This window comes from Taeniopygia guttata, chromosome 2 (genome assembly GCF_048771995.1).
Source record: "Taeniopygia guttata chromosome 2, bTaeGut7.mat, whole genome shotgun sequence".
Taxonomy (NCBI): Eukaryota; Metazoa; Chordata; class Aves; order Passeriformes; family Estrildidae; genus Taeniopygia; species Taeniopygia guttata.
This window is the reverse complement of record NC_133026.1, coordinates 6421092-6434489: the sequence shown is the minus strand read 5'-3', so window position 1 is coordinate 6434489 and position 13398 is coordinate 6421092. Positions and strand designations below refer to the sequence as shown.

At 44.3% G+C, this 13398-nt stretch overlaps 2 protein-coding genes across 7 annotated transcripts in view; both read left to right on the top strand.

Annotated features, from left to right (window-relative positions):
- Positions 1-6268, top strand: part of PRKAG2 (protein kinase AMP-activated non-catalytic subunit gamma 2) — a 212164-nt gene extending 205896 nt beyond the window's left edge. For all 6 annotated transcript variants that reach the window (XM_030264232.4, XM_012571382.5, XM_041714343.2 and 3 more), the window contains 3 exons: positions 312-458; positions 2571-2664; positions 5153-6268. In XM_030264232.4, coding sequence (XP_030120092.4) covers positions 312-458; positions 2571-2664; positions 5153-5184 — 273 coding nt within the window. In that variant the 3' untranslated portion in view covers positions 5185-6268. The remainder of the gene's footprint in view (positions 1-311; positions 459-2570; positions 2665-5152) is intronic.
- Positions 6269-13042: 6774 nt separating this feature from the next.
- The window catches only part of RHEB (Ras homolog, mTORC1 binding), a 38327-nt gene continuing 37971 nt past the window's right edge, over positions 13043-13398 (top strand). Inside the window, 1 exon segment of the mRNA NM_001245610.2 lies at positions 13043-13281. Coding sequence (NP_001232539.1) covers positions 13230-13281 — 52 coding nt within the window. The 5' untranslated portion in view covers positions 13043-13229.

Below are 13398 nucleotides of genomic sequence, written 5' to 3'. Positions count from 1 at the left end.
TGCTCGTGGCAAAGGCAGGATGAGCGACACTGAGCCAAAGATGAGATACAAAGTAAGATTTTCACTGGCCTAATGCATATCCCCAGTTTCATCCATTAACCAGGGTGTCAGATGGTGTCCAGCATCACTGTGCTTGACAGTTCCCAGAATCTGAAGCTGAAGAGCATCTGCTTTGTTTAATGTGTTACTTGGAATGCGCTCAGCTTAGACCAGAAATGCCTATCTGCTTGATGCCAAAATATTTACTCTACTGAGTGCTTTGTTACTAAGTACTGAGCTGTCTGATGTGGCCTGGGTTTGTTTTTTTGCAGAATCTTGCTGCTGAAAAAACATATAATAACTTAGATATCACAGTGACACAAGCCCTACAGCACCGCTCTCAGTATTTTGAAGGTGTTGTAAAGTGTAGTATGCTGGAAACACTGGAGACCATTGTGGATAGAATAGTGAAGGCTGAGGTGAGTCCCTGCATAATAAGTTATAATTTGTGTTATGAAACTGATAAACTTACAAATTTATCCTCTTTAAGTTGTTCTGATTACTTGGCGAAAGTATTTTTTAAAATTATGTTTTAATAATTATATTTAATAATAGAATATTTATTGTTGTATTATTAAATAATTTTAAACCATATAATATTTTTAATAATCAATATCTAACTCAGTCTGCTCTGTAGACTTAAGTTTTAGATGCTTATAGGGATGTGCAAAGTATTTCACAGCATACCTGTTATGATATTTAGTTACTTGCATTTCTGTTTTATGACATTAACTAAACTGGATGCAAAGCTTTCCCAAGTTTCTTCCAAGCCTGTCATAAATTTTGCAAACAAATAATTTGTTAAACTCCAGTTTATAGCTTGGCTCAGGAAATGTATTGGGTGCAACCTGTTTTGATGCATGATGGAATCCTGCACTGCTCTCATAGAAACGCAGTCAAACAGGGCCATAAAGTAAATTCTTGTGAAGAAGCCTTCACTAACTACTCTTGTAAATATTTTATCTGTGTGCTGTCCATTCTTTTGGTGTTGTTTATCTTGTTTGTTAGTACTGGGAACTTCCTTACATGCAGAGGTGAATCAGTTTGTAGGTCTTCCTCCCTTGTAAGGCTTCTCTGCAGAAGAAAATCAATATTCCCAGTTTCAGTGGTTTCTGAGGTGTGATCAGCTCCATTAAGATGCTTGAACTTCATCAATTACAAGATTTTTTTTTTTTTAGGGTTGTAAGCAGGCATATACTTGATATGAGGAAAACTTCCACTTTGTTAAGAAGCCCTTAGAACTTCATTAGGCAATTTCTACTTGTAACTTTCTGCATTTGCTTGAGCTTCCTCCTGATTTGAATAACTTTAGCATTCCTGATACACAGATTTCAAACTTGGATTATTTTATTACTGTCTTAAGAAGCTTTAGACATTTGTGTTTTTAAGAACAACTCCTACCCTCTCGTTCAGTCTAAACACATTGAGCTTACATGTAAAAATGAGTCAGTCAAAACTACTACACAGCTATTTTTAGCTGCCAGACAACTGCTTGATCTTACAAGCAATTAAACAAATGAAACATTGTCCATTTTTCTTGAATTCATTACACTGAGAGAGGAATAAAATTATTAAATATGTGCATATGCAGAAACAAATAAACCTAGTTTTATCAAAAATAAAATACTTTCTCTCAACTCAGTAGTAAAGAGAGATAATTCACTTGGGTAAAAGTAAACATGTAGTAGGCTCTGAATTTTGGACAGACACATCCTTGGTTCTGCAGTGGCTTTTCTCAGTTTGTTCTGGCTAATAAGCCTCAGGATTCAGGAGTATCCACCTAATTTCCCTACAGTTAGGACAAAAGTTTTGTGGTGTAAAATGTTCCATAGAAGAAGTTAGTAAGGATAAGATCATTGTTTGAAAATATGGTCTTGCTGTTGATAAATCTTTCTTCCGAGTTGTGTCCTTGTGTTTGTTTGCATAGATAAATTGAATCCTTTTTCTGTCTTAAACAGTCTGTTTTAAACAAATTGTTTCAAAACCAATCTGGCACTCACTTTCCATTTTGTATCCCTGTGAGAAAAATTAACTTAAAACCAAGTCAGAGGTGTCAAAATACAACGAGTTTTAGTGTTGTGTCTCTCTGCTGAGGAAGTTAGAATGTATTTTTCAGAAGGAATCCTCATTTTATTACTGTATCTAATCTTTTGGAGACCACAGGCTGAGCTGGGCAGAGACTGTAACTTGGGGAAAAGTCTTTGATGTGAGTGCCACATTTTGAGAGCAGAAGTATTTTCAAGACCTAGATCTCGAACTTGCCTGTCACTTTACATCAGATTCTGTTGCCATGTCAGCTAGCTGTGTGCCTTTTTAACATTCATTATTTTCATTTATGTAGGACAAGCATGTTGGTGTTGCTGTGAGAGAATTGCTGTTCCTGGCATTTGGAACCATTTTGGGTTGTTTTTTTCTACTTGTCTTCATACTGCTTTATTTTAGGGGTTTTGTTTGTTTCTTTGTTTGTTTTCCTTTGCTTTGCCTACTTTAAATCAGGTAAATAAATCTCAGACTCTTCTCCCTGCTGGCAGGTTCATCGTTTGGTGGTAGTGAATGAAGCTGATAGCATTGTGGGTATCATCTCCCTTTCTGACATCCTACAAGCTCTGGTACTCACACCTGCAGGTATGGATCTGCCCTTGGGGCTGTGCCATGAGGCACTGCTGTGCACACCCTGCTGGGTTTCAGTTATTTCACAGTGATAAATGTCTGATTTTCCGCTTTTGTAACTGATTATAGTTCTTCAATACACAAGTAATTTCAGGAAAAAGCTGGCAGAATATTAACTGTCACTCTCCTGTTCACTGAGGAGGGCATAAAGAAGCTTCATAAATGTCCTTGCTGTTCATACACCTTTTCTAGGGGGAAAAAAAAGTCTTGATTAATGTTTTAAGTGGATGAAGCTGAATGTATAGACAACATCTACAACCAGGGCACCTTCCCCACCTTCTGAGTTTCTGTACTCTGGCCAAGTGGTCACAGCTGTGTTTTCCACTAAAAAATCACTTCTTTGAGCCTTGCTGTTGTCCAGCTATGCTTGGCTGGCACAACTTAAGTCAGAGATGGAACCTCAGTCCACCAGAACTCTTCCAGTATAAAACTCTCTTGTGATCAGGTTAAATCTCTAGTGATCAATCTAAACACGACCAGGTTCCTTTTAACAAAAGTATCCAGCAATAGGTTTATTTCTGCTACTTTTATCTTGGTTTGGCTGATTTTAGTTTGGTTTTGGTTTTAAGTTTTGCCCAATTTCTTAAACTGCTTTATGTTCTTAATTGTAACTTCATTTCGACCTCATAAATTACTTCAGTGTCACAAGAACTAAAGCAAAGCCCTGTTTTGGCTCTGTGAAGAAGGCAAAATGTCTTGAGGATTATTACCGTTTTGCCTAAAAAAAAAAAAAAATCAGACAAATAGAGACAGATACATCCTTCAAAAAAAAGGTCAATATATGAGCTTAACTGAAATTTCTTAATTTCTTACCTAACAGAAAGGGAGATTATAGATAACATAATTACAGAAAAGTGTTTTTTCCTCTGTAGGCTTCAAAAAAAAAAAAAAAGGTAATGTACCTTGTTTAAATAGAAATGTTTCTGTTCTGAAGAGAAGCAATCAGCCTTACAGCTGGAGGTGTTGTGTCAGTACATCTGGTTCCTTTTAATGACCTGGAAGAGCAAGAGCAGAGCAAGGAACCCAGCTCTATGAAAGCATGGATGAGAAATCAGCCCAGAGGTCTGGGTCAAATGGAATCCTTGCCTGGAGAAAGAAGAGGGAGGTGTAAAACAAGCAGCCAGTGCCTCTGCAGGCAGAGGAGGGAGTTTCATCCATGACTGGGGGGTAGCAGGATCCCAGGAGAGCAGATTTTAGTGCTAATGGTGCAAAGCTGAGACAGAAAAGATGCACTTGGGTGCTGGCAAACCAAGAGCTTTGTTGTACTGGAGTTACATGTACACCTATGTTGGAAGTCTGAGCTGAGCTAAAAGTGCTCTGGAATTATTGCAAAGGGAGATCCCTGAGCTGCTGTAACTCACTGAGCTAACAGGGAACTGAGCCAGCAAAAAAGCTGCAGTTCAGCCAGCCTGGCACACTGAACCTGCCCACAGAACAGTCTGGTACTGAGGACAGGGGTTAGAGCAACAGAGAGGGCAGGATTGTGCCACTGGAAGAGAGGAGGGGAGGGAAGGTTTTTGGGGAGCAGTTAAATATCAGATTGCATTTCCACAGGCAACTGCTCAATTTTAGACTAGAATTTGTCTCATTCAGGGAGGATATCTGCCATTTAAATCTGATTTGTAGTGTATGAAGTATGACTTTGCTCCCAAGAACACAAGATAAATCACTTGTCCAGTTCTCTTCACAGATTGGAAAGGAAAATTTATTGACTGACAGGAATTAAGACCAGCCTGTGTTTGGGAAAAAATTAACAGTTGTTATGTGAAAACTGGATGCATTTAATGAATCTTTCAGTGTTTGATTATACATGCAAGTAGCAACTCCAGGTTTCTGGCAAAAGATTCTTATTCTGTAGAGTTGGATGCTGCATCCAAGCTCACTATAGTGTTCACTCATTGCCCAACACGTTTGAGTATCTGGAGAAGAGTTGAGATGCTGCACAGTCCTGCTGGACAGGTCTCTCAGATCCCTGCTGTAAGCAAAATCTGCCTCTGAGCCAGGAAAAATGGGTCTTTCAACAAAGTGTAGTTAAACTAAATTCTTACATCATTTGTGCTCGAGCAGGACTCATTTTCTGGGGGCTGTTACGATGATTAAGCTTGGCTCTAAGCTGAGGGACTGGTTTGGGCTGTGGGCTTTTAGTTGGGAGGTTTTAAACAAATTTTTTTATGTGCTGGGGAGCATCTTCAAAGGCACTGGAGTAACTTCCCAGAAGGGTTACTTCAGCTTAGCAATGAAATTAAAGCAGTGATGGTCTCGAGCCTCCCTCGCTCTGTCTCACGTTGGCATTTAGCAATCCTGCAGTTTATTCTTTATAAATGTTGTATTCAGTACTCTGATTCTGGTAATGTGATCAAGGGAAGGTGGCAGCAATTGGAATGAGCTGCTCCAGTTCTGTGTGGCCAAGGAAATGACAGCTGCTTTCCTCTTCTGTTCCCAGGTGCCAAACAAAAGGAGAACGAGAGCGAATGACTGCTGTGAATGTAAACATTTGTAGGAGAACTTGAACAGAGTTTCTGGGTCGTTTGTCTCAAGAGCAGTGACTGCAGTGGAACAGAGCAGGATGGTTGAGAATGTGTTTTGGGACTTAGTGATGGATGATGAGTCTCTTCCCCCCAGTGATGTCGCAAAAAAAGCAGCATGACAAAAGCTTATGTTAAAATGTAGGCTCGTATTTCAAAATGTCTTCAAAACATTTGCTGGAAGACTTCACATGATGTCCTTCATTAAAATGCACTGTATTCTGAAACTTTTTCATTTTGTATTTGACAGAAGTCACTGGTCAGCAATGGATATATGTGACATAAGGCAAGTGTATGGCATATTCATATCATAGTGCCTTATGTCAAAATACAGCAATATGTCATCACTGTTGCCCATCACTGTCAAAGGAAGTGTTGTGCTAAACGAGACACTGTATTTGAATGTGAAAGTCTTTAAACCTAAAACCAAATCAGTTTCAGTTCTCATTAGATTTGTCATAAAAGCTGTAATTTGGGTATCGGTAGACTTCTTTAAAACTTCAATGACAGTTTTGTGTTCAATGTTGCATTCTGAACTGAAATGTAAAACAAGACTGATTTAAAAACAGCTTTATTTATTTTTACTTTCATGACAATTTTTTACACATCTTTGGTGGATAGCTAAAATTTCACCATATCCATTAATAAACTGTTGATTGTTATACAAACAAGTGGGAGATTTTTCTCATTATTTAAAACTTTGGAGTTGCAGAAGCTGTGCCCTGTTCACCAGTCTGTGTTACTTGAGCTGAAGATTTTGGAAGCATGGATTGAAAGTGCTCTGTCCTGTCATACACAGGCACCACGGAGGAAATGAGGTGCCAGAGGACAATATTTTCACCTGTATTAAAGTGTAAAATGATGTTTGTACAATGAAAACCCGAAACTTTTTATTGTATATGATTTGTACAGAAGCGGAGGAGTGAGGAATGCCGTGGGGTATTTGCTAATGTAAATGTACTGTAAAGTTTGAAGATGAGACTTTTATAATTGTAGATTCTTGTAGATGGAAGAAATTAAACCCTACAACATCAGTTTGGTTTTAGCAGTTCGTGCCAAGTTCTTTCGCATGTATGAATGTACATGCATTGGGATTAGTGCAAACCAGGAACATTCTTATTTTCCTCTGGATTTCAAGGTGCCTTATGCTGATGGAATACTGTAGGTAGGACTTCTGTACCATGTTTCTAGCCTGAATACTGCACTGGAATAATGCAGGAAAGGGATACATTATTTTTTCATTCATAAACATGGAGGTAAAAGGTGAACAGTTTTCAGTTTGCTTATGTAAATATAATAGTAATGAAAAACTTTCTTCAGAACTTTTTCCCTTTCTACAAGAATTTAAATTTTGAACTAAATGTGTGAAAACTTCCTTCTTACAGGGTATCATTCATGACTAAAAATATTCCTGTAGTACACGATGGAAACTGTTCACTTAGATTTTCTTCCACTTTCTTACCTTGTGAAAAACATTGTTTCCTCCAGCACCTTTTCTGACTGGGTAAATATTGACTCTGTTCCCTGCAATTCCAGGTGGTATTGAACTGGAGCAGCTGCTTTGTCCTAAGAGCAACAACCTGGTGCTGGCTGCTGCCTTCAGAGCTGACACCAGCCCAGCTCTGATTATCCTCATGTGGGAGATGGAGTGATCCAAAGTACAAATAGTGGCTCTCATTCTTGTAGGGTGGGTGCAGGGGAGAATCTGTGGTAGGAAACTGATTAAGGGTAAGTGGGCAGTAGTGCTACCTGCAAATGCCACACAGACCACATGGATGCAGCTTTGTGAAAACAAGGTTCTGCTCCAGCACAGGCACTGCAGCCTCCTCTGGCTGATGGGGTGGGAGGGAGGTGCCCAAAAGCATCCTGACATCTCTATCACTCCTCTGCATGAGCACATTCTTCGGCCCTCTGGTCAAGGTATTTTTAAAGATAAGGGTTGAACCACTGGTAATTTTTTATATCTGTTTTATAGCACAAATCCCTCTGTTCCTGTTCATACAGATGCTGTGGGGCTGCCTGTGTACTTCAATGTGCAGAAAGCCACAATGAATTTGCAGTTTTCAGATAGCCACATACAGGCTTCCCATTTTCACATTATTACAACTGCTGTTGACATGTTGTGGACATAGGACTAGCAAAACCATGGAGAACAGCCTCCTCAGTGGTACAAAACTGTGTTTAGAGACTTTCCACCCTTTCTGGAATTCAGCTCTGAAGTCTGCATTTGTGAGTGACAGAACTGTGATGTGACCCTCACCAGCACAAATAAATAGCGGTGCCATCGAAATACACCCTGCTTGTGCTGGCACAAGTGCCAGTGCTGATAAACAAAGCTAAAGAAATCATGTCGTTTTTAATACAGATCAGTTTTCTACAGAGCTAGAAAAATGCTTGTTCCAGCATAAGGGAGGGACAGGAGTAAGTAAATGAGGGTGGAGAGAGGAGGGGTGACTCAGCAGTGCTGCTGCATGGTCCAGATTAAAGGGGTAGTGTAACTAAAGCTTCAGTCCAGGGCTCTTCACGTAGATCATTAGAGATCTCAGGCATGAAAGACAATTAATAAAATGTCATTAGATTCCAGTTCTTGTGCATTCTCTCCTCTGGATGGGCAGCAAGCACTACTTACAGATCTGAGAGTACAGCAATAGCTCCAGAAGCTCCTTTTCTTGTCACAGACAGGACCATGCTGCAGATGGAGGGGTCAGTAAACGTCCCCTGTGACTCCTGAAAGCCTGTTCAGCAGTGCAGGTGAAGAAATGGTTTCTATTTTAACCAGCAGGACTGTAATAATGTGTGATTGATGCCTTTGCTTTCCTGTGCATTTCCTTGCACAGCAAGAGATGTCTGTCTGTGAAAGATAATTATTCTGAAGGGCTTTTACCTACTCTGGATATTTTTAACTGTTTAGGTGTAAGAAAATGTTTTTTAGTAGACTTCAGCCCTCATTTTTTTTCAGTACCTAGAGATGCTCTGAACTGAGGAAAAATCACCCTTTGCTGACATTGATGAAAAACGTTTTCCTGTTTTACTTCTGGAATCCTTTAGGTAAAGGGTCTGACATCAGATGGTATTTGCAGTTTGCTAGGAAGTGAATTCAATTGTTGTGTATCTAAGGCCTATTAATCTTTTATTAAGGGATGCTCTTGTGCTAGAAATGTTGGAGTAAAACTGGAAGAACAAGCCTTGATTTCCAGGGCCTGAGCACTTGTCCTCATGGCAGACAGGAGGAATCTGACTGAAGCAGTTCCAAGACTGCACATGGAGAACACTTCTTGCCATTTTTGGAAGGAGCATAGGGTAAGTTGGAGTTTTTCAGTTTTGGTCCAACTAGAAGTGAAAGCACACATGCTTAATCCTGTCTCACAGCAGGCCTTGTATCTGCTCCCACTGAGCTCTCCAGCAGCTTTAGAAGTAACCAGTTTACTTCTACAGTTTCTGTGAACTTTCACCCATATTGAACACTTATTAAGGGTAATTTCCAGAGGAAAATGCCATTCCGGATAATTTAATGCTACCCTTGTACCCACATAATGCATTTATGCAAAAAGAATGTTCTGCAGACACTGCTCTTTACTCTTCACTTCAGGACTTAATTTAAATGTGGTTTTGAAAGTCACTTTCTTGGTACTCATTTGTTTTCTGGTGGTTGCAGTCAGACCTGTTCCTGCTGTGGTGAATGGGCAGGAGGTGACCTGTACTGACACATCGAACTCATTACTTTAAAAAAACCCTATGGAATGTGTGTCCCTGCCAGCTGCACACCAGGACCTGTAGGGCACCAACCCATGGTGTCAGCAGCCCCTCTGAACTGAATTAGTCCCTTGATTTGCTTCTACTAACTTTTTGCCAGCGTTTCTAGCTGAATATTGCAAAATAGAATCACTGTGAAAAGGCAGGAGGGAGCAGAAACAAGTGCAAGGCTGAAGTGGATGTACTTTGTAACCTCTGCAGGCAGCAAGGGCTGTGCTGCGCCTGTGGAAGCATGCCCAGTGCAAACACTGGACACACTTCAAACCACTCCTTGGGAAGGTCCTGCTTTGCTGAAGGACAGAGCAGGTAATTGTGCTGGTAATTGCTGCTGCAGGAATTGAAGGTACAAGTCAGAGCTGTTCTGCACTTGGAGCTGAGTAGCTGGATGGCTGTGGGTTTGCATGTGCTGGGTTAGTGTAAAAATACTTGGCTGTTGAGTTTCCTTTACTATATTATATCTATAGTGGTTCTTTCTCCATCAGAAAAAGTAGATACAGGCAACAAAAGAAAGCCATGCACTGTTTGTCCAGCCTCAGCATCCTCATCTCCCCACTGACGCTTACTCCACCCTGCTTGCTGTTTTCCCCCTTGGTGTCTTGTCTTTCAGAACCACATCTGAGGTGTTGCTTTCTTTGAGCAAACAGTTTATAGTAACATTAATGTCATTTACCATCTGACCTGGTCCCAAGGCTGGGTTTGATGAGGGAGTACCTGGCAGAGGGAGACAGGGAGAAGGGCTGGAGCACGGCCAGTGCAGAGGCACACAGGGTATGTCACTTGTCCCACCTCTGAACTGCTTTGGAGCTCAATTTGCAAACACTGCAGACGTGAGGAGGCTGCAGCAGGAGCAGGGAATGTACAGACACAACCCTAATTCCTAATGCAGCCAATGCTGTGGAATGCTGCCCTGGGAAAACACAACCTGAGAATCACACCTGGGTTGCTACAGGGGGAGAGGATTTCAGCAAAGGGGTACTTGGTGTGTGAGCCTGTTCAGCCCTAAATGTACCAACAAGAAGAGTTCAGATAATGCACAATGCCTGGATTAGACATTCAGAGCCAAAGGTGGGCTGTCCCTCTGCTCAAAGCACTCCAGAAGTGTTTAGACTTGACCTGGGCAGGAGAAATGTAGTAACAGCCTCACCACAGTCCAGATCCTCTCACCTCTGCTTAAGCTGCTGCCTCTTGAGTAGCAATGTCCCAGAGTGCTGCCAAAGGCCATCAGCACTGTCACCCAGCCCTAGAGCAGGGAAAAACAACCAACTCCCCTGAAAGCTCTCTATTTCCCTGTATTCCCAGCGTCCCAGCCAAGACAAAATGAAGCACTTGCAGGATCCTGCTGGAGGAAGGATTATTAGCCAATTCCCTCCAAAGGAACAGTGAAGAAAGGCAAGTTAAAGATTTTTCTTCAAAACAAACCCATGCCCAGAATGGATGAGTTCTGTGTTGCTGCTGACAAGCATCCTAAGGTGAGACAACTCCATTGCAATTTAAGGCAATAAGGGGGAGGAACAGAAACCCTGCATTAGTGAACTCCCCTAAACAAGCACAGAATGAGCCAGGGGCAAGTTAACAGAAACCAGATAAATAAATAGACACAGCTTCAAAAGGAGAGTGGGATAAGAAAAAGAGAGTAAGGGAAAAGACCTAATCAAAAGAAGAGGAAGGAACAAAACCAGAAACTCCCATAAATGAAAAAAATGGTGATTCTCACCACTCTGACCATGTGGAGGGGTATGGATATATATCCTGAAAATACAAGTTAGGTTTCACCAGAGTAAAAATCCAAGTGCCAAAATATGACAGGCAAGTAATAAGAACTGTAAGGAGATGGAAATTGAAAGCATAACTACCACAAACATCAGCTATTTTTCCAAATCCATGTATGGCACTGGAAGGTAATTCTTACCTCAGTCTTCTCAGTCTTCTGGCTCAGTAAAAAGCCCAAATTTTGGACCACGGCATGGTTCCAGAGGGAGTGAATGTAAAGATGATGGCACAGCTCCAAGGGTTGGACCTGCAGGATCATGGCTACTGCAGCCCTCATGTGCTTCAAACAATTGTGTCTGTTACAAGACACGAGACAAAGGAATCTGGTGCTGTACATCAGGCAGGGCTGTCCCTGTGCACCTCTTGGGGAGCTTTGAACAGGATCCCTGTGCACAAATGCTGGATTTCCACAGGCTGCTGCCTTTTTGCAGGCTCCCCACATCCCACCAATCCCTATGGAATGATGCTTGAGGGCTGTGATGAGGTGGGAATCTGCTGTAGTGAGTGGAAAAGACAAGGCTGGACACAGAGAATGAGCATGCAGAGTTGTATCACCACAGCCATCACTGAGAAAGTACAAACCCCCCGTGTTTCCTCACAAAATAACTATCCTTCCATCATGTACCTATTCACTGGAAGCTGTTATTCCTGCTGTTTAACAGGTCACCAGCACTTGTCCTGTAAAACCCCATAATCCAGAAGACAAAGGGTATAATTAGACTATCCCAAAAAATGCAGGTATCTCCTGAAAGCCCGTCTGCTCCTCCAGAAGCGAATCACTTTTGTGTACAAATGGCTTTCTTTTGCTTTAGTTCCCCGCCCTCTCACCAGGGTAGATGAATATGTGGGAATGGATGGGTGAGACCAGGGAGAAGCCAATCCATGTCCCTTAACATCATCCAGTTGCTAGTTTGGTTTGTTGTACCCTGACATAACTGCGTCTTAGGTGTCAGTGTTCCCCAAAAAGATAAGATGCACATTTAAAAAAAAGTAATTCTAACTAACATTCATTTTTCAAGAAAATGTGTAAAGAGTTTGTATTAACCCAAAGTGCTCAAAATCAGTAGTAGAGGGGGGAAATATGACTTTCCTGTCTTAGTGTCTTTTCTCCCTTTAATTCTGCATCCATCAAGTGTTGCAGTCACCACCAGTACATGCAGCCCTCTTTTCACAGTGGAAAACTCCCCACCGCTTGGATCTCACAGTTAGCAATTCCCAAGCTCCCAAACGCTGCCTTCCCTTCCATGCAATTCCCAACACTTTATCCACGCTGGGACCCAAGGTTTCTCCATAAATCATCTGAAGAGGCACCGAGATAAATTCAAACAAATTCAAACAAACCCAGCCGAGCGGCTTTTCCCGGCACAGTACCCTGGAGCTGCGGGGACACGGGAGGGACAGCGCCAGATCTGCCAGATCCCACTGCCAGATCCCACTGCCCAGGGAGCAGCCCCTGGGATGGGGAAGGAGACGGGGACAGGGATGGGGAGAGGAATAGGGATGGCCATGGGGATGGGGACTGTGATGGGGAAGGAGATGGGGACAGGGATGGAGACAGGGATGGGATTGGGCAGGGGCGGGGGACGGGACTGGGATGGTGATAGGGACGGGAATAGGGACTAGGACAGTGATAGGAACAGGGATGGGGATAAGAACAGGGATATGCACGGGGATAGGGACTGAGATGGGGATGAGGAAGGAGATGAGGAAGGAGACGGGGACAGGGATGGAGGCAGAGACGGGATTGGGCCGGGTCCGGGGACGGGACTGAGACGGGGATAGGGATAGGGACCAGGACAGGGAAAAGGGAAGGGGACGGGGACAAGGACAGGGATAGGGACAAGGACAGGGATAAAGGACGGGGACAGGGATCGGGATGACTAAGGTGACGGAGCTCGGGGACGGGACAGGGATAAGAGACGGGGCCAGGGATGGGGATAGGGACCAGGACAGGGATAAGGGACGAGGACGGGTATGACGGAGCTGAGGGAGCGCGCGGCCGGGCCCGGGCGGCGCGCGCGGGACGCACCAACCGCCGCACGCTGCGCGCGCACGCGCGCGGGGCCTCGGCGCGCGCCTCTCCCCCCCCCCACCTCCGTCCCCGCTCGCCCTTGCCCGCCCGGCCCCGCCCCCTCCCCTTCGAACGCGGCTGTTGCCGCTCCCCAGCCAATCCCCGCCCGCCGCCGCCGCCGCCCCGGCCAATGGGCGGGCGGCACGGGGGGTGTGACGCAGGCAGTTTTTTCCTGTGACGCGCAGGTGCGTACGCGGGGCCGGCGCGCGGCGGCGGCGGTCACGTGGTGCGGCCCCGCCGCTGCCAGCGCCGCGCGTCCCGAGCGCGCTCCGGCCGCCGCCGCTCCCCCCGCGCCCCCCGCATGTCGCTGGCGCCGCGCCCCGCGCCCCCACAGCCGCCCGCCGCCGCCCTCCGCCGCAGCCGCCGCCCTTGATGTGGTTCGGGGCCGGGCGGGGGAGAAGATGCCGCCGTCCAAGTCCCGCAAGATCGCGATCCTGGGCTACCGGAGCGTGGGTGAGCGCGGCGCGGGTTTCGCGGCGGGGGTGCGGGCGAGTGCGGCCGCATCGCCCTCCCCCGCGGCGGCGGCGGCGGCGGCGGCAGGTGCAGCGGAGGCAGCGGCGCTTCCCGCCG